This window comes from Prunus avium, chromosome 8 (genome assembly GCF_965620075.1).
Source record: "Prunus avium chromosome 8, drPruAviu1.hap1.1, whole genome shotgun sequence".
NCBI classification, from domain to species: Eukaryota; Viridiplantae; Streptophyta; class Magnoliopsida; order Rosales; family Rosaceae; genus Prunus; species Prunus avium.
In genome coordinates this window covers 5,957,392-5,977,938 of record NC_142291.1, presented here as the reverse complement: position 1 = coordinate 5,977,938, position 20,547 = coordinate 5,957,392, and the positions used below count along the sequence as shown (strand labels likewise).

General features: G+C 39.3%; 3 protein-coding genes across 3 annotated transcripts; 2 read left to right on the top strand and 1 right to left on the bottom strand.

Moving 5' to 3' along the window:
* Positions 1–9,074: 9,074 nt before the first annotated feature.
* Positions 9,075–9,602, top strand: LOC110761545 (ornithine decarboxylase, chloroplastic-like). Its single transcript, XM_088245716.1, has one exon. It carries the CDS (start codon positions 9,075–9,077, stop codon positions 9,600–9,602), a length of 528 nt encoding a protein of 175 aa, XP_088101842.1.
* A 2,685-nt stretch (positions 9,603–12,287) lies between these two features.
* LOC110761562 (MA3 domain-containing protein) lies at positions 12,288–16,698 on the top strand. Its single transcript, XM_021964044.2, has 5 exons — positions 12,288–12,642; positions 12,750–12,795; positions 13,403–13,853; positions 14,457–14,551; positions 14,694–16,698. The coding sequence occupies exons 3-5, from the start codon at positions 13,610–13,612 to the stop codon at positions 16,524–16,526; spliced, it is 2,172 nt and encodes a 723-aa protein (XP_021819736.2). The 5' UTR covers positions 12,288–12,642; positions 12,750–12,795; positions 13,403–13,609; the 3' UTR covers positions 16,527–16,698.
* Positions 16,699–16,827: 129 nt separating this feature from the next.
* On the bottom strand, positions 16,828–20,192 carry LOC110761554 (wax ester synthase/diacylglycerol acyltransferase 11-like). Its single transcript, XM_021964034.2, has 5 exons — positions 19,919–20,192; positions 18,826–19,377; positions 18,101–18,475; positions 17,667–17,804; positions 16,828–17,369 (listed from the first exon to the last, which is right to left on the bottom strand). Exons 1-5 carry the CDS (start codon positions 20,099–20,101, stop codon positions 17,220–17,222), a joined length of 1,398 nt encoding a protein of 465 aa, XP_021819726.2. The 5' UTR covers positions 20,102–20,192; the 3' UTR covers positions 16,828–17,219.
* Between the last annotated feature and the right edge of the window lie 355 nt (positions 20,193–20,547).

Here is a 20,547-nt window from a genome sequence, read left to right as displayed (position 1 = left end):
CGAATCCCCACAGGAAGTAGGCGTTGCATAAACACATGACAGTCATGGCTCTTGAGTCCAGTAAATTTACCCTCGTCAACATTCACACAACGTGCGATATTAGAAGCATATCCATCAGGAAACTTAACAGACGATACAAACTGTAGAAACTCTTTTCTGTCATTCGGTTTCATGGAAAAAAATGCAAGATCTCTTATAGCTTTATCAGTGCCCCTTTTCAGCCATAAACCCCTTCATATGCCCATTCTTTCCAAATCAAGACGAGCTTTTATCGTGTCCTTTGTCTTCTCCTTGATATCTAGAATCGTTCCCATCAATGTGTCAAACACATTTTTCTCAACATGCATAACGTCGAGATTGTGCCTCAATTTTAGTTTCAACCAATATGGAATCTCAAAAAACATAGACTTGTGCGTCCAGTTCATATGTGTAGCAGGTCTAGTCCGACTAACTGTTTTCCCAAACGGAGCAAAATCCAAACGATTAAGCTTTTCCAAGATCTGATCACCGGACGATTCTCTAGGTCTTGCGCGACGCTCTTTGTTCCCGTCGAACTCTTTATCCTTTTCCCGCCACTCGTGGTCCCATGGCAACCATCTTCGATGCCCAAGGTAACACACTTTTCCAGCGTGCCAACCAGAAGTTACATCTTCCTTGCATACAGGGCATGCCATATAACCATTTGTGCTCCACCCCGACACCATTGAATATGCGGGAAAATCATTCACAGTCCACATAACTGCCGCTTGCAAAGTGAACATCTTCCCAGTGGATTTATCGTACGTACGCACACCGTTTGTCCATAAATCCTTGAGCTCATCAACCAACGGCCTTAAGTACACATCGATTGACCTGCCAGGATCCTCAGTTATCAAAACAGTCATAATCATGTACTCTTTTTTCATGCATTTCCAAGGCGGCAAATTATATGGGAATACGAAAATCGGCCAAGTGATGTGGTGTTGGTTTAGAACCCCGTACGGATTGAATCCGTCAGTGGCAAGTCCCAACCTAACATTTCGGGGATCAACAGCAAACTCGGGGAACGTTCGATCGAACTCTTTCCATGCCTCCCCATCTGCAGGATGCCGCATCACATCGTCGTCTACCCGTTTTTCCTTATGCCATCTCATGTCTGTGGCAGTATGCGTCGACATATACAATCGCTGCAATCTTGGCTTCAGGGGCAAATAACGCATGACTTTTTGTGGAACCTTAGTCATTCTATTCTGAGACGTCTGTTTGAACCTCGACTCATTGCATATAAGGCATGTATCTAATGTTTCATACTCTTTGTAGAATAACATGCAATTGTTTTTGCAAGCGTGGATTTTTTCATAACCCAATCCAAGACCACTCAACATCTTCTGTGCATGTCTGTGGTCTTTCGGCAAACAATTGTCCGTCGGAAGCATTCTCTTGAAAACCCCCAAAAAGTAATCGAAACACAGGTTCGACATATGATACTTTATTTTTCCGTGCATTAGCTCCACAATCGCCGTAAGAACGGAAAAGCTCTCGCACCCCGGATATAACTCTTGGTTGGCATTTCTTAACAGTTCTTCATACTGTTCAAACTCTGCACTATCCATTGGTGTAGGCACGTCATCTTCCCCTTCCTGATTGCTGCTGGTTGATGCAAATGGAAAAGCATAATGTATAATATCCATGACTTGTTCATTAGCATCCACAATAGGTTCAACATTGTCCACTCTTGTGGCCCTTGAAGACGAACCAATGTCTAATTGTTCCCCGTGATGGTTCCACCTGCTGTATGTCTCAATCATTCCATTCCTTACTAAATGAAATTGAACATTTTCAATTGTATCCCACAACATGTTGTTACACCTCCTACAAAGACATCTAATTCTAGTTGCACCCGGGTTGTGTGACCGTGCAAAGTGAATAAATTCCTTGATTCCATCCAAGTATTCGTCTGCGCACCTGTTAGGGTTCTGTATCCACCTTCTGCTCATAATTCCTGGAACCACAATCACAATACAACAATTATGTTGTATTCTTAGAAAATCATAACGTCACCTTATGCCTCCGGTAAGGGCCCTATCCTATTCCGAAATGCATAGTCATGCCAAGTAATTTACAGCTACATGAGATTAGATTTCGACGTGGATGAATTTCGGCAGCATCTCGCTATAGTTCTTGAGGTGTAACGTAGATATCAAATACCTATGTACCACCCGAAGAACGTACCGAGATGACACCGAAATCTCCACAATCGAAACCTAATCCTGTAGCTGTAAACTACGTGACACGACTATACATTTCCAAACTGTCCAAAATATGGGACAATTCAAGAATTAATTGGACCGTAGTCGTGGTTTACCCACCCATGCGCGGTCCAACTAACCTCGAACGGGAACTAAACTTTACAATAAAAAATGTATGAAGTTAATTTCAATTAACTTCGTACATTGCCGTGCATAATTTAACAACAGAATACAAATATAATTTCACAAAAACAATATATAAAGAAATTAAATTGATATTTTAAATAAATACAAAATAAATAAAATACCTTCTTCAATATTTCCTGAACTGATTTGCAGCTGAGAAAATGGAGAGAACGGAGAGAGAGAGGGGCAGAAGCAGAGGCAAAACTGATTTTTCAGTTTGCCTCTGCAATGGCTGAAATGAATCTGTTAAAGAAGACGGCTTTGCGCGACGAAGGCTTAATTCGTCGTGCAAATAAATTAGTCGCGCAAATTCCACTTCAGCGACGCGCAAAGTCGTGCCGACATCACATCTTTGCGCGACGAACACATTTTTTCGTCGCACAAGTCAAATTCCGTCGCGCAAAATCGACTTGCGCAGCGCGCAAAGACGTGCCGACATCACACCTTTGCGCGACGAAACAATCGTTTCGTCGCACATGATGTTAGTCACGCAATAGAGAATTTCTGTCACGCAAAAGCCCAGTTTGACACGCCCGCAGCCACGATAGCCACCTTGCGCGACTAATTTACTGTTTCGTCACGCAAAGTTGTGGCGCGAAACATCTGGAACACTGTTTGTTTTCCCGCTATTTATTGTGCGCAACGTATTAATTTTTTGGTCGCGCAAAACATCATAGGGCGACGAATATATCTTCGTCGCGCAAATCTTTGTCGCGCAAACGTTTTCATTTATAACCGTTGAATATTTTGTCCCATTTCTAGATCTCTGAATATTTGTTATTTGCGATTTTTGGGGTATACGATCTCACAGTATATACAAACACGTTTAACGGTTGGATCGTTGAAATTAGTTTTGTAGAGTTGAATGAACACTTTTTAGTTTCAAAACATATGGAGGTTGATAACCCTACAAAAAGATTCGTACGGAAATTGATAACCCTGAAATTTATTCGTATGGAGGTTGATAACCATACAAAAAGATTCTCCTCTACCATTCCCATAATTAAAAGGGTATGAATGATGATCTTCACTAAAATCAATGAAAAACATATGATTTAGATGGCAAAATTAAAATTAAGGCTTAGGATTAATGGTTTTGTATATCGTACCTTGCGCGAGGATAGGTGTTTTGTCGCGCAAAGATGTCATTTGCGACGAGTTTAGTCGTCGCGCAAGAATTAGGCGCCAGAATATTTGTTCGCAATTTTTTCCCCTAGTTTTACGCGACGGTCGTTTTTGCTGTCGCGCGAAGTTGTTTTGCGCGATGAAATTTCTTCGTCGCTCTAGTTTGCGCTACACATATGATTGTCTGTCGCGCGATGATCTTTTGTGCGACGATTTGTCCTTCGTCGCGCAAACTATCGTCGCGCAAATAGAAAAACGTAGTAGTGTCTTTGGCATGGTATCAGAGCAATCGATTTTGGTTCCCTCTGCATAACCTTGTTCTTGCCTAATCTCTACCTATCCTTACCCATAATTTGCTGTTATATCATTCTTATCTCATACTTTGCCTTGCCTCAAAATTGGTCTTGATCACAAGTCCTATTTGTGCTCTTGTTTGCTGAAGTTCTAAGCTATTTCTTTCTCTTAATATATTTACATCATGGGTGACACCAACGACACAATCAACTCCACGGCCGACTCCTCTAAGATCGACTCCACCAAGATCGACTCCACAACTCCACCACTCCGGTCCTCTCATGACTTCTCTCAAATTACTCCTAATAAGTTGGATGGGTCCAACTACCCTGCATGGTCTCGTAGTGTTCGCTTGGTCATCACTGCTCGTCGTATGGCTGGTTTCATATCCTAGCTATGAAGCTTGGGATGAAGACAACTGTTTGGTGCAATCATGGCTCCTCAACTCCATGACCAAAAATGTACGTGCCTTATTTGATCATTGCTCAACGGCTTATGCGGTGTGGGACGCAGCTCGGAAGACATACACTGTTACTCAGAATAGCTTCAAGTTGTACCAACTTCGTTGTCAGTCCGTCACCACCTCTCAAAGTGGTGAACTTGTGAATGTCTTCTATGAAAAATTACACGTAATATGGCAGGAAATTGACAGCCTCTGTCCCTGCAAACATACCAATCCCGATGATGTGGCTCTTCACCAACAAGCACTTGAAGTTGAACGTGTGTACGATTTTTTGGGAGGACTCGATCCCAACTTTGATTCCGTTCGTAGTTGGATTCTTGCTATGAACCCGCTTCCAGCAGTCATTGAAGCTTATGCCCTTGTGGTAGAAAAAGATAATCGCCAATCTTCCATGCTTGGCGGTGGAAGTGCAATGGCGGTCAAGCCCTATCGGCCAGCACACTGTACGTCCTCTGGACTTCCCCCCCGGGGTCCCAAAACTGACGATGCAAAGGGAACTCAGAAGTGCACTCATTGTGGTGGTAATCATCTTGTTGAGAAGTGCTTTAAGCTTCATGGTTATCCTGAGTGGTGGGATGCTCTCAAGTCCCGCAACAAAACACCCAAGGCAGCATGTGTTATAACTACCGATGCTTCTCCATCTTCCACCCTACTCTCCAACTCCGAATCAGGTACACAACCCACTACATGGATAATTGACACAGGTGCCAATGATCATATGACTTTTGACTCTACTATGTTTTCCACATTATCTTCTAAGTCTCGTCATCCTTACATCACTAGTGCCAATGGAGTTCCTTCTAATGTTGCTTGGTGAAGGAACTATATCACTTTCCCCTTACTTATCTTTATCTCATACACTACTTGTTCCCTCCATCAATTGCAATTTGTTGTCTGTTGGAAAATTACTTGACTCACATAATTGTTATGCCACATTCTATCCTTCCTATTGTATTTTTCAGGACCTCACGACTCACGCGACGATTGGGCATGGTAAACGAAGATGGGGGTTGTATTCCTTGACGGTCTCTTCACCACCAAGGGCAGCTCATACTCATGGTTCCAGCTCACAAGCTCGCAATCAACACCAGATTTGGCTTTGGCATCGTTGCCTAGGACGTCCATCCTTTGGCTATCTTCAACGTTTGTTTCCGTCTTTGTTCCGTGGCTTAGATAATCATCAGTTTCAGTGTGAAACCTGTGTATTGGCCAAAAGCCATCGAACTGTTTTTCCCTTAAGTGATAATAAAACGGAATTCCCTTTTGATTTGGTTCACTCTGATGTTTGGGGTCCTGCTAAAGTTTCTTGCAATGGCAAAAGATGGTTTGTTACATTTATTGATGATTGTACTCGCATGACTTGGGTATATTTACTAGCTCATAAAAGTGATGTTTCCACTGCAATCCGTGAATTTCATGCTATGATTACCACACAGTTCCAAGCCTCCATCAAAGTATTCTGGTCTGATAATAGAGGGGAATATATGAACAATGTCTTGGCACAATTCTTCCGAGACCACGGCATCATTCATCAAACCTCCACATCTTTTACTCCACAACAAAATGGTGTCGCAAAGCGAAAGAATCGACAATTACTTGAGGTTGCTCGTGCATACATGCTGGATAAATCGGTCCCTCACTACTTATGGGGACATGCCCTTCTTTCTACAGTCTATGTAATTAATCGAGTGCCTAGTAGTGTTTTGAAGTTTGAAACTCCACTGAACACCTTGGCTCGTCACGTCTCTCTTCCTACAGTCCTCAAGTTGCCTCCTTGCATATTTGGTTGTGTTGTATATGCTCATGTTCCATCTCATCAAAGAAGTAAACTGGACCCTTGTGCCATTTGTTGTGTGTTCGTTGGGGATGGATCAAATCAAAAAGGATACAAGTGTTACCATCCTCCTACTCGTAAGCTCTTTGTCACCATGGATGCCACATTCCATGAAGATTTATCATACTTTGAAGCTTCTACGCCCCCTTCTCTTCAGGGGGAGAGGAGGAATGAAGAGAATGAAGAAAAAGTTCAAGAAGAAATTCAAGTCTGTCCAAATACGACCGGTCGCACGGACCTCAGCGACCGGTCGCCTTGCTCCAACAATTCTGAAAATCGAATCTGTCCAAATACGACCGGTCGCAGCCCAGAAACGACCGGTCGCTTTTGCACAGATCCAGAAACGACCGGTCGCACGGACCTCAGCGACCGGTCACATGGCTCCAGCGATGAAATACCAATCTGTCCGAATGCGACCGATGGCTCAGAACCCAACGATCGGTCGCCGATCCCCTGTGAACTTGAAGATGGCTATTTGGACAGCGATGAAGGTACTAAAAAATTGTCGTTCTTATTTGGTGACGATCCCGGAGGAGACAATCCAAATGTTTGCTGTGATCAACTACAAAATACAACCCCTCCTTCTCAACCATCAGACCAATCGTCTGGTGATGAAGAAACACTCGAGGTAATTCCCGAACCACCTAATGCTACACCATACACTCTCCCACTTAGGACCACTAGAGGAAAACCCAAACCTCAATATTGTCCTGACCTTACTGCCAAATCTAAATATCCCATTAATAACCATGTTTCAACTCATAGATTGTCAAAGTCATATGCATCATTTGTCAATCAATTATCTACTGTATGTGTTCCAAATAAGTGGCAGGATGCTATAACAGATTCCAGATGGGCTGAAGCAATGGCAATTGAAATGGAAGCTCTGGAAAATAATTCTACATGGGAAATGGTTCAGTTACCACAAGGGAAGAAACCAGTTGGATGTCGGTGGATATACACCATTAAATACAAAGCTGATGGATCCATAGACAGATACAAAGCTCGATTAGTGGCCAAAGGGTATACACAAACATATGGAATTGACTACCAAGAGACATTTGCACCTGTTGCCAAGATCAACACCGTACGTGTTCTCATGTCATTGGCTGCAAATCTTGATTGGCCACTACTGCAGTATGATGTAAAGAATGCATTTCTTCATGGGGACTTGCAAGAATAAGTGAATATGGAACCACCACCAGGGACCTCTATGACATTCGGTCCCAACACCGTTTGCAAGCTGAGAAAATCATTATATGGGCTAAAGCAGTCACCACGAGCCTGGTTTGGAAAATTCACTGATTCCATGAAGCGCTTTGGGTACACTCAGAGCAACTCGGATCACACTTTATTCTGAAAGCGTCGTGGTGACAAACTTACGGCCCTTATCATCTATGTTGATGATATGGTGGTTACCGGTAATGACAATGGAGAAATGAAGAATCTGCAAAAGCTCCTTGCTAGTAAATTTGAGATGAAGGAATTAGGTGAGTTACAATATTTTCTTGGCATAGAAGTTGCTAGATCAAAACATGGCATATTTCTATCCCAACGAAAATATGTGTTAGATTTGTTGACAGAAACTGGAATGCTTGATTGTAAGCCAGCTGACACACCTATTGAGCAGAACCACAAGTTAGGGATGTATCCAGATCAAGTACCCACTGACAAAGAAAGGTATCAATTGGTTGGGCGACTGATTTATCTATCACACACACGCCCCGACATAGCTTATGTTGTGAGTATGGTAAGTCAGTTTATGCATCAACCAAGTGAGGCACACATGAATGCAGTAACACGGATTATGAGGTACTTGAAGGCTGCCCCTGCAAAAGGGTTGATGTTCTCCAAACATACACCTATGGACCTAGAAGGATACACAGATGTGGATTGGGCAGGATCCATCACAGATAGACGTTCTACTTCTGGATATTTTACATTTGTGGGGGGCAACTTAGTCACTTGGAGGAGTAAGAAGCAAAGAGTTGTGGCTAGATCAAGTGCTGAAGCAGAATTTAGGGGAATGGCTCAAAGAGTGTGTGAATTGCTCTGGTTACGGAAATTACTGAAGGACCTTGGAGTTAAATCATTAAAGGCTACAAACTTGTACTGTGACAACAAAGCTGCTATCGAGATAGCACATAACCCAGTACAACATGACCGTACCAAACATGTGGAAGTCGACCGACACTTCATCAAAGAGAAACTAGAAAGAGGTATAATTAAGTTTCCGTTTGTAAACTCGGAAAACCAACTTGCTGACATTCTGACGAAGGCCGTATCAAGCAAAGTCTTTTATGACTCACTTGACAAGTTGGGCATGCGTGATATCTTTGCACCAACTTGAGGGGGAGTGTTGACAATGACTTGAGACAAGCTGGAAACATGGAAAAACTTGTCTACCACCTAGAAACTCCTTTCCATGTTTTAGGGGAACACAAGGGGAACACAACAAGCTGGAAACATAGAGACATAATTCATGCTTTGGAGATTGTAATTTATTGTGAATTGTGAATTGGGGATTGTAACCAACGGATAACTATCTAGCTATATGCCTATACTTGTAGATATATATTCAATATGTGCAATGAGAAAAATCATATTTGCATTCTCTGCAAAACCTCTCTTATTTCACATTCTATACTTTCTCAATTACACTATCTTTGGCAGATAAGATCAAAAGATGCCACCCCAAATGTTCCTTGTTGCTTCGGATTGCTATACCGAATGACAAGAGCTCGTGGCGTTCATTCCGGGCCAAATTTGGTGCGTTGCCTGAGGAGGTTGCACCACTTCTTAGACACGCACACAAACTAGGGTTAAGAGTGGTGGGAATTTCGTTCCACGTGGGATCGAAAGCGTCTGAATCTCAAGTGTACCGCAGAGCAATAGCTGCAGCTAGAGCTGCATTTGATGTGGCTGATGAGCTCAAATGCCCAAAATGCATGTGCTTGATATTGGTGGTGGGTTCAAAGCAAATCAACTGTTTGATGAAATAGCCGAGACCATAAATGTTGTCATCAAAGATTACTTTTCTGATCATCAGTCAGATTCTGATCTGACGGTTATGGCTGAGCCAGGAAGGTTCTTTGCTGAAACTGCATTCACAATGGTTGCAAATGTGATGGGGAAGAGAGTGAGGGGAGAGAAAAGAGAGTATTGGATTAGCGATGGAATTTATGGGTCATTTAATCTTCCAGCATATGATAAATCCTCTATGCAAATCTCACCGCTCCAAATTCTAAGTCCTCACCAAAATCAAGAGACATATTCATCAACAGTTTTTGGGCCGACTTGTGATTCATTGGACACAGTTGTTGCTGACTGCAAACTGCCTGAATTAAAGCTGAATGATTATCTTGTGTTCCACAACATGGGCGCCTACACAACTTCTGCTGGAACCAACTTCAATGGCTTCTGCATTTCTGATATCCCCACGTACCTGGCATTTACAAGTGCTAATAATTAAACTAGATTTTGTTGGGGTTGGTATGGCTGATGCTATTTTCCTGTAATTTCTTTTTTTTTCTTTCAGCTCTATTAAAAAAGAAAAAACTCTTAGAAGTGAGGAGTGGAAAATAAGTTTTTTTGGACCGCTACAAAAACAAAAAATTAGAGTATTGTGTCATCCCTCTCACGTTTTTACTTTAAATCTTGTTTGGTTGTTTTGTGTTACCGAAAAATTATTATAATATGGGTAAATGGTTCATATTTCCTGTTTTTTAATATAAATAAATATCTACTTGTATTATAATACATGGACAACTTATATCGTGTGTTTGTATTCTAGTACCATCTATATACTCACTTATTAATTTGTTGCACTACTCTAATTAATTTGTTTTTGTGGCAGTACCTTAAATTGTGTGATCTTTCTTACATTTTTAGGCAAATGCTCTTATGTACCACTGAGATAGGGATTGTTGACATTCACTATTTTATTTTAAATTTTTATTCGTAGTAGTTCCTTAATTGTATGATCGACAATCTTTATATAACCTTTTATACGTTGCAAAATATTACTTCAAATCTTGTTCTGCGTACTTTAATTCATAGCATATCATGTTCAAGTTGGACTAGTAAAAATGGTGGACTCGAATGGCTCAGCCCACTTGCCCACAAAGAGGGCGACAACCAAGCCCCACCCAAAATCAATTGCGTCGATCCCTATCACCTACCTTAGAGCATTTCTAACCATTTGTCATAGCAAAGGACAAGGGCAAGTAAGGATTGTTACTATTCACATTAATAGTGCCTGCCCTAGCAATTGTTTTTTGCTTTCCCACCCATTGCCATGGCAACTCAAGAGCAATCACTTTTCATATGAGAATACTTTTATTTATACTTATGAGATTAATTTTGATAAGATTAATTTTATTTATACTTATGATATGAGAAGAAGAATTTGTATGAAGTTTTGGTGTGGAAAGTAAAGAATATTGCTAGGTATTTATAAATTTAAAAAAAATTTGAATTTTTTGGTTTTTTTATAGAAAACTTTTCTCTTTTTTTTTTTAAAAAAAATTTGTTCAATTTTTATTACACAAAAATTGGTAGCCATTGGATGAAGAAAAAAAATTGCTTCGGACCCCAAGAGCCGCTAGGTGGCATACGCGACTTTTTATCATGTTTTCGCAGGCGTGACGCCTGCCTAACGTGTGGCGCACGCGACAGTGTTAAAAAAATTAAATTTATTTGCTAACACCAAGATGACGTCAGTGTTGGTGTCAGCACCTTCAGGCAGCAGCTCAGGTTGATCTTGCCTTGGGCTTGCCCAGTCTTGATGGACCCCACCATCTACCCGAACTGGAAATGCTTGGTGGGATGGGTTTTGCCAACCCAGAGGGCCTTTTGCCATGGCAAAACCCACCGGTGGTAGTGTTATTAGACCAACTCTCTCCAACCCAAGGTCTTAAACCCAAATAGATGTAGCAAGGAGGCTATAATGAAGGGTAAAAGTGAGGGATTATATTGATGGATTCCTTAATAGCTGTTCGATTTATTAGACTAAACCCCCACATTGTTGTAACCCCTCAACATAGCCTCTCATTATAGAAGCTAGATTTAGTGTTAGTTTTGTTACCCTCTTGAGTTTGGTGCTTTGGATGTCTAATGAAGTTGTTCTTTGATTAAAAAAGAATAAATCAACGGTTCAAATTTAAATCCAATGATCAAAATAATAAAATAAAATATTTTACCCCAAACTATATAAATATGCATGCATTTATAAAATAATCAACCAAAAATCCATTTCTATATATATATATATATATATATTTTTTTTTTTTTTTTTAACACAAGCAATATTAAGGGGATGTCAATATTTCCCATGGGTTAGGTTTCATGGGGCTTGCGAATGGGTCGAGTATGAAGGATAAAAATTTGGCATGAGTACGAATTTGGGAATTTTTTTGAATATGGTATTCGAGGAGAGGCGATGATGCTATTTTAATAATGTACCCGTGTCTTCCCTGTTTAGAGCATATATGTGTGTATGTTGTTTTAGTAGATCCAATTTGTTTGGAATCATAGTTTTTCATTTAGATTTATACTATTAATATTACAGTTTTTTTGTAGGTATTAATTTGGCTAAGTAATTCTTATTATTAATGAAAATAGAATTGATTTACACTAGATTCATAACACTTCTTTCTTGTTTAACAAAGTTTTTTTTAATTATACTTTTATAATAGGGCGGGTCGGGAAATCGATCCCCAACGAATGCAAGAATTGGGAATCTGCGATTTGAATATTGCGTGCGGGGATGGAGACGGGGATGAGGGAAAGGCAAACCCAACCCCGATTCACCACATTACCATCCCTAGTGATATTAAAAAAGGGAAGATTTTGAATACGCATGGATAACTGCTTTGAACCACTTGAGCCACAAGTTCCTTCCTCTATTCATTCACGACTTTCAACTTCATATTTTGTTGTTGTACTTGTTTTATGACTTGACTCGTTTTTATGCAATAAATATAATTTTTAGGTTAAAATTTTCGGAAAATAAATTACAATGAAAAAATAACTTTTTTTTTTATCAAAATGAAAAATATCTTCTTTGTTCACCCAATTACGCCCTCAAAATTGCACCGTTAAAAAACTACACCGCAGTGAAATTTGTTCCAAACTACATACACCAGAACGTAATTTCGCCTTTTCTTAAGCTTGAGAGGGTGCCCGGAAGAAAGGTTTGGGTGTATGTAGAAACGTAACCCCCGTTCTTGCGGCGTTGTGCAGTCAGTCAGTGTGTGGAATTTCGGACCCAAGACTCTCCCGGGTTTTTCTTTATTTCCCGTTTCAAAAGGCAGAATGTAAGGTGCTCTCAGCCGTTGGATTAGACGTTTCCTCAAGATGCGCGTTGAATTCCAACGGCTTTTAACGCCCTTCAATTTTGCAACTGCCTCTTGACATTGTCTACTCTTCTCAAAGGGACAAGTCTTACCCAGAAACAAAGCCTCAAAGCCGAGTTCAAGGAAGCAAGCGCCCTGGTTTCGATTTCTTATACGGTTATTCATTAAATTTTTCATTTTTTCACTTATTTTTTTCGATTTATATTTTTGTGTTTACGAAAACCCAATAGTTTTATAACTCTGTGTTTCTGAATTTGTTGCAGACTTGTTGCATTTTCTTCTTTCCCAACATGGCAGGAAGAAAGTGAGGTGATGTTAAATTTGATTGGATATGTTGCATGAACCATGTGTGTTGATCTTGTTTGTGACCTTGTTTGGATTTAAAAACCAAATGTTAATTGTGTAGAAAACGTAGGGCATCTTGGGTATTGTTTTTGTATTTTTTTTCTTAATTAAGTAAATATGGTAAGATGGAGATGAGAAGGAGAAGAGAGAGATAAGTGATGTGAAGGAGAAAGGAGGAAGAACACACAACTATATGATGGTTTTCAAGATTAACAAGAAAATGAAAACAGTTTTATATGGTTTTCAATTATATTGGTTTTCTTTCCGTATGTAGCGAATTAAAAATTTTGAAGGGCAAGTGTATGTGGTTCTCTTGTTCTGTTGTTCGTACCAGGAAATCATGCTACATAAAGAATCCTTTGTTATCTTCCCCTTCTTCACTTATATTGTTGTAAGTTTCAATTGGTCCACTAAGTTTTGAAATCTGTGGTATAATGGAAGTTATTTACTGCTTTTATCACCTGAATTTGGCCTGCATATGAGTTTGTGGTTAGATATAGAGTGATTGCTAAGGACTGTAGTGTCTTATTATTAAAGACCATTGAATTGTTTTATTTTTCTTGTAAAACAGGCGCTAATTGGATCTTGATGTAAGTGTACTCCATAGAAAAAGATATATTAACATCACCATAACTAGATTGGAGAATTGGTGCTTGTGACTCGAGTGTAGAGGAAAAAAGTGGCCAGAGTTTCTGATTTATTCCGCACAAGTTACAGGTGTTATCTGTTGGCTCTTGAAACCATTGAGTGAGTAGGTTGAGTTCAAAACATAAGCAGAATGGACTTCAGTGATGGGTTTGTATCAAAAGAGCATCGGGAGCTTCACCGATCTGCTTCAGAAAGTGCAGATCCATTATCTGTGTCTCCACTGCACATTTCTCCAAGGTCTCCAAAGTCCCCAAAATCTCCCAAGTCCCCCAAGTCTCCAAGGTCTCCAAAGATGCAGGGCAAACAAGGAAAAGGAAGCCCACTCAAGCAAGATAGGCATTCACATTCTTCAGTAGATGGGCGTCCTAAAAAGGGTAAGCTACACTTATGACATCTTCTTATGGATTCTGCTTGAAGATATTTTTTGGAATAATATAATGGCTAGGAAAAGGCAATAAAGAACTTCAATTTTAGACACCATCTTGTAGTGTAAAGTTTACCACAAGTAAGGTCTGTCTTTGGACTCAAAGGCTTCTTCACAATACATATACTATGACCAGACATGTGGTATGGTAATTCCCAAAATCCAGTAGAAAATGAATATAATTACATAACTACATAACGTATTTTCCAATGAAAATTTGTTCATTTTAAGAGATTGATTTGATAAATCCGCAGATCTAGAACTTCATTCCAGAGAATTGAACCTTCCCAAACTGTTTCTTCTCAAGAACCAAAAAGATTTGTGCCAAACTAACAGATGCCAAGAAGAGCAAAATATCTACTTGTATAGTTGAAATGGTATTAGTAGATTAAATTTAGATGGAGAAAACTTGAGGCATCTACGGTTATTTGTTGGTTGATAACAAAATGCTTGTAATGGTATAATCAATAACTTGAAGGTACTCTGATTTTTTTTTTTTTTACTCCAATGGTGGTTTTCCACTCTTAATTTTATGAAGACAATCATTATGCAGGTGGTTCTGGGGGTAAAGGCACCTGGGGAGGGTTACTTGATACAGATGAAAATGACGTTCTTGACCCAAATGACCCAAACTTCAATAGCAGTGAGGCAAGTAATTAAACAATTCACCTTCATATTTAACTCTGCCTGGATCTTGATAAGAAACCAACAGATGCAATGCTCATTTTAACTGCTATATTCCATTGTAGTTTCTTTCGCTGTGTTTACCAATTATTTGTGTTGGTTGCAGGAATGTGAAAATCCAATTGCGAAAAAAGAGAGGGTCGACTTTGAGGAGTACAAAAAGAAAGCTACAATAATAGTGGAGGAATACTTTACTACTGATGACATTACCTCAACTGCAAATGAATTTAGAGAACTTGATAGACCTAACTACAGCTATTATTTTGTAAAGAAGCTTGTCTCTAAGGCTATGGATAGGCATGACAAAGAGAAAGAAATGGCTGCTGTTCTTTTATCTGCACTATATGCTGAATTCATTGATCCCCCACAAGTTTACAAAGGTTTCTGTAAACTGGTAGAATGCGCAGATGACTTGATTGTGGATATCCCAGATACAGTTGATGTTCTTGCACTGTTCATTGCTCGGGCTGTGGTTGATGACATACTTCCTCCTGCATTCCTGAAAAAAGAAATGAATTACTTACCTAAAGATTCAAAGGGTGTTGAAGTCTTGAAAAGAGCTGAGAAGGGCTACTTAGCAGCACCACTCCATGCAGAAATCATTGAGCGGCGATGGGGAGGTAGCAAAAAAAGGACCGTTGAGGATGTTAAGGCTAAGATAAACAATTTGTTGATAGAGTACGTAGTGAGTGGTGATAAGAAAGAGGCATGCAGATGCATCAAGGATTTGAAAGTTCCTTTTTTCCATCATGAAATAGTTAAACGAGCTCTTGTAATGGCAATGGAGAGGAGGCAAGCTGAAGGCCGGCTACTAGATCTGCTGAAAGAAGCTGCTGAAGAGGGTTTAATTAACTCAAGCCAAGTATCAAAAGGCTTTGGTAGGATGATTGACTATGTTGATGACTTATCACTGGACATACCAAATGCGCGGGGAATTTTGCAGTCATTGATCTCTAAGGCAGCATCAGAAGGCTGGTTGTGTGCTTCATCTTTGAAGTCACTCTCATTGGAGCCAGAAAAGCGATCATTAGAAGATAGTGTTGCCAGAATTTTCAAGACAAAGGCTCAATCTATTATTCAAGAGTACTTCTTGTCTGGGGATATCTTAGAGGTAAACAGTTGTCTAGAGTCAGAGAACAGTACTTATTCGTCTGAGCTGAATGCTATCTTTGTTAAAAGATTGATAACTCTAGCAATGGATCGGAAGAATAGGGAGAAGGAAATGGCATCAGTCTTACTGTCATCCCTGTGTTTTCCAGCTGATGATGTTGTGAACGGGTTTGTAATGCTGATAGAATCAGCAGATGACACAGCTCTGGATAATCCAGTTGTGGTTGAGGATCTTGCAATGTTTCTCGCTAGATCTGTGGTGGATGAAGTCCTAGCCCCACAACACTTGGAAGAGATTGGAAGTCAGTGCGCGGCACCAGAGTCCATTGGGAGCAAGGTTCTTAAAATGGCAAAGTCATTGCTAAAGGCTCGACTTTCTGGGGAGCGGATACTAAGGTGTTGGGGTGGTGGAGGAAGCAGCAGACCTGGATGGGCAGTTGAGGACGTTAAGGACAAGATTGGAAAGTTACTAGAAGAGTTTGAGTCTGGAGGGGGCGTCAGAGAGGCTTGCCGGTGCATGAAGGAATTAGGCATGCCATTTTTCAATCATGAGGTTGTCAAAAAAGCTTTGGTGGCAATTATGGAAAAGAAGAATGAAAGACTTTGGATTTTGCTTGAGGAATGTTTTGGCTCTGGACTCATAACAATGAACCAAATGACAAAGGGGTTTGGGAGAGTTGCAGAGTCTCTAGAAGACTTGGCTTTGGATGTCCCAGATGTCCAGAAACAGTTTACCCGTTACGTTGAACGAGCAAAGAATGCAGGGTGGTTGGATTCCTCATTTAGTTTCAGCAAATCAGGACACTTTACAGAGAATGGCACTGGCTAACTTGTTAACTTGTATTCCAATTTGCCTGATCGTAAATGCGATGCGAGTGCATAAGCACCAACACATGTGTCCGAACAAGCATATTCATAAGTGCAATACAACACACATTGTAAACTTCTGGTTACATTTTCCTTGAGCATCTTATTAAGCTCCTTTCTTCCTTTCTGCCTCATATCAATCGACAACTGATAGATTTTCTTCTTTTTAGATGAATGATAAATAATTTTTCAAACTAATTGCAGAATAAGCAGACCCAACTGCACAAAAACATAGCAGGTTTTCATGCACAAGAAACACAGCAGAAACTCAATAACATTTCAATTACAAGCTGAGCAACTCCAAGCCTCACAAGCTTTCCTATTCTCAGCACTATTCTTTACATTATGAAGAGCCGGATGCTGGAATTAGAATTCTAATTTCTTGTATGATACGCAGAATGAATCGATATTTCGTGAAGAATTTATTCAAATGTAGCCAGAGAATCTCTGATTAATTGTATTCATATTTCATTGAAATTATAGCTACCAGATTTAGAGACCCTCTTGGCTCCCAATATTAACAAATTCTGCTTGTTAATAGCAATATCCAGCATCATAAATCACACTTCTATTATAATAATAATAATAATAAAAGCTTTAAAGTTTTATAAACTAGTGATGGCCGGGTCTTGGCATTTCAACCTAGGCCTCCTCCTTAATTGTTCTTCGCGTCCGATGCTTTGAGTATCATCTCAAATGCATTTTCCATGCATGACTTGAACTTTTGTGGATCGATAAGCCCCTTTTCCATTTTGAAGGCAACCCTCACCTTCCCCATATAGCTTACTATTGTCACGTCAAGGCCCTGCATGCAAGTCCATTGAGATTATGTTACATATGGGGTAAATGCTATAAATGAATATTTATTTATTTATTTGAAGGAATAAATGAATTTATATATATATATATATATATATATATATATATAGAAATTCTCTTATGCGGACATCCGGACGTTATTATCGTGCGGACGCAGTGTATTTTGTACTACCCCTCTCTGTTTTCCTGCCTGTTTACAATAGGATCCGCACGATAATAACGTGCGGACATCCGGATAAGAGAATAACTGTATATATATATATATATACAAAAAAAGACTTACCTCAGGTGAACCTAACACCAAAAAGTATAAGCCTTTTATTGGATGATTTCCCAAAGCCATTTGTTCCACAGGCCCAATCAAATTCGAGATTACCATGCTCGAGTTCTTCAATGTGCTACGAATGTATTTGGCTGCTGCCTGCACCACATGACAAGCAACATGTTTGGTGAACATTACAAATTCATCTAGAATTCCAAAAATAAACAGTAACCCTATATTTTCAGTATATAAAACAGGAGGCACTACAAGAAATTTGGTCATAGGCATAGGTTTTTATTCGTTGCGTTTTATTCTTTAATACCGATCGATGTAATTATAAGGTGATGCCTAATGTAATATTTTTCTTTGCCGATGCCTATGCAGTGTTGTTTAAGACCAAATTTCTACTAGTTAGGACAAAATTAAAGAGAGGGGCTCGAACTCTTTTTACATACCTCATGGCCTCCAAATCTGTTGAGAATCTCCAAGAACCTGCTGGTGAGATAAATAGCTAAAGAGTTTCTTTTCGTGCTGATTATTTTCTGTGCCTTGGAGACAAATTCAAGGGCAATATTTGAATATTCATGATGATGATCATCTTCAGGCAAGAATAAGTTGGGTATTGGTACATGCAAGAATGTAAAATGATTGCCCCATGGCATCTTGCTGTTGGGTTTGATCATCTCCTGGATTGAAGTATAATCCCCCATCATCCTTGTGTTGAGCAACACCACTGCTGTGCCTCGTGATTTTGTTGAACTTTTGTCAATCTCTTGCATGTATAGTCGAGTGCCAAGGAAGATCATCCCCGTAAGAACGTCATTTATCGTCTGTTAATTACGTTGTTAGTAAGTAATTAAATACGCAAATTACATTATATAATGAATATTAGTAAGTTATTAACAACTACAAATATGGATTGGTCATATCACAAGAGAAAAACTTGGGGCGATTATTCCTTTTCACGTGTTGATTGACAGAACAATCCAATTCAAAATGTCATTTTTTGAACTTGCAATGTTAAACAAATTAAGCGCACAAGTCTCACAATAGTTGGTATATAATTGAAAGAAACGAAATATGATAGGGAGAGATACATATATGTAAATTTGGAATAAAAAATGCATATATATATATATATATATATATTATAGTAGCTTGTTGATTTTATTGAACTTACCACTCCAAGCTTACTCTTGATTAATTTGATTTGATCAAGAGAGAACGTCATAGTTGACACTGCAATGGGCTGAAACTCAATTCCCTTCCCAGACCTGATTGGTGTGAGATCATCTTCATCCATGGTGCTGTTTGAAATCCCCCACCAAAAATCTGACAGGGTGTTAAAGACTGATGAGCAAACTTTTGTCACCAAACTTTCACTCTTTGGCTGTGACCTTTGCCTTGAAGGAAAAGTCAGGGGAAGACGAGGATCGTCAGCCCGTTGTAGGCAAGAAAGAAGAGCACTCATGAGAGAGAAGCCATCCCCTAGGGCATGGTGGAGCTTGATGATTACATTACCAGCTGCATTGCTAGTTGGGTATTTGATGATATGAAATTCCCAAAGTGGTTTTTCTGGTGACAATCTTTCTACTGCTAGCTTTGATATGTAGTCGTCAAGATACTTGTCATATGCTTCTGGAGATAGGCTGGGTGGGAAAATAGGGATGTTTACATGATCTTCAACCTTCACCTCAACCTTTTTCCACCGTTTCTTCCCATTATTTTCAACCTATATTTTCCAAATTAATAAATTTTATTTTTTGAAGTACAAAAGAAAATTACAGGGTGGATTATATGAGGAATTATCAAACAAGAGTTTCATTATTCATAGCCACATGATTCGGAAAATTGTTAAACCAAATACACAAATATGGTGATGATGTTCCAAGTTAGCTAAGGCAACCATATTGCTTAGTGAAACACTCAAATAATTAATTTTTGTTCAAGTTTTCAAAGTTTTCCTTTCTTTATGTGCATACTTGGGAAAAAAATAAATTCAGAGGTGATTGGGAAATGTTCTCTGAGCAAGAAATTCAGGCGATCTTTCCAACATATTCATATATTATATATATGTTAAAAATAAAATTGAAAAAGCATAAATAATTCCAATTCTTCGAGAAATTTTTGTATGTTACGGGTATATCAGCTGGCTGAGAGAAACTTTACTTTCGTTTTCTTCTATATAAGAACATGTAAAATAATTAAGCAAGGATTGTTTAATATATTGATTTCTGGCTCAGAGAGAGAGAGAGAGAGAGAGAGCTAAATACCATGATAGAGGAGAAGCGTGGGCTGATAGGGAGGAAGACATTCTGAACCAAAGACATGATTTGAGACTCATCGAAAGGAATCTCAGTTTCCAAAACAGCAAGATTCGACACTGACAACACAGAGCTGGTGAAGTAGTGACCAGTAGGGCTCACTGGCTCTAGTACTTCTTCCTCCAACTCCATGTCTTTTCTTAATTAAGGTTATGTGAAAAAAGCAGAATTGCAATTAGGGCTTACTTTCAATACTTTGTACACCTCAGATCGATATATATATATATAATCTCATTTCATCAATCAGTTGTGCATTTACCGCAGAGTCACCAGCAATTCTTTCTGCTCATATTTTATACGTGACTGTAAATTTTAATGCTTTTTTTCATCATGAGGTTGGTGACGGAATTCGGTTGCATTTCTTTCTCTCATATCTTAGTCATGACTATTCATCCAATGCTTCTCCTCATTAGGTGGCAAAAGCATTGGCTTTGATTTCAAAGCTTCTTCGTATTGGGTTTTTTAGTTGTCATAGTCCCTCAACTTAAATTCGATTTGCATTTTCATCCTCAAATTCGCAAAATGGTTGCTGTACTCTGCTTTTGTTTGCAATGTTAGTCCTGTGGTCAAATTTGTTA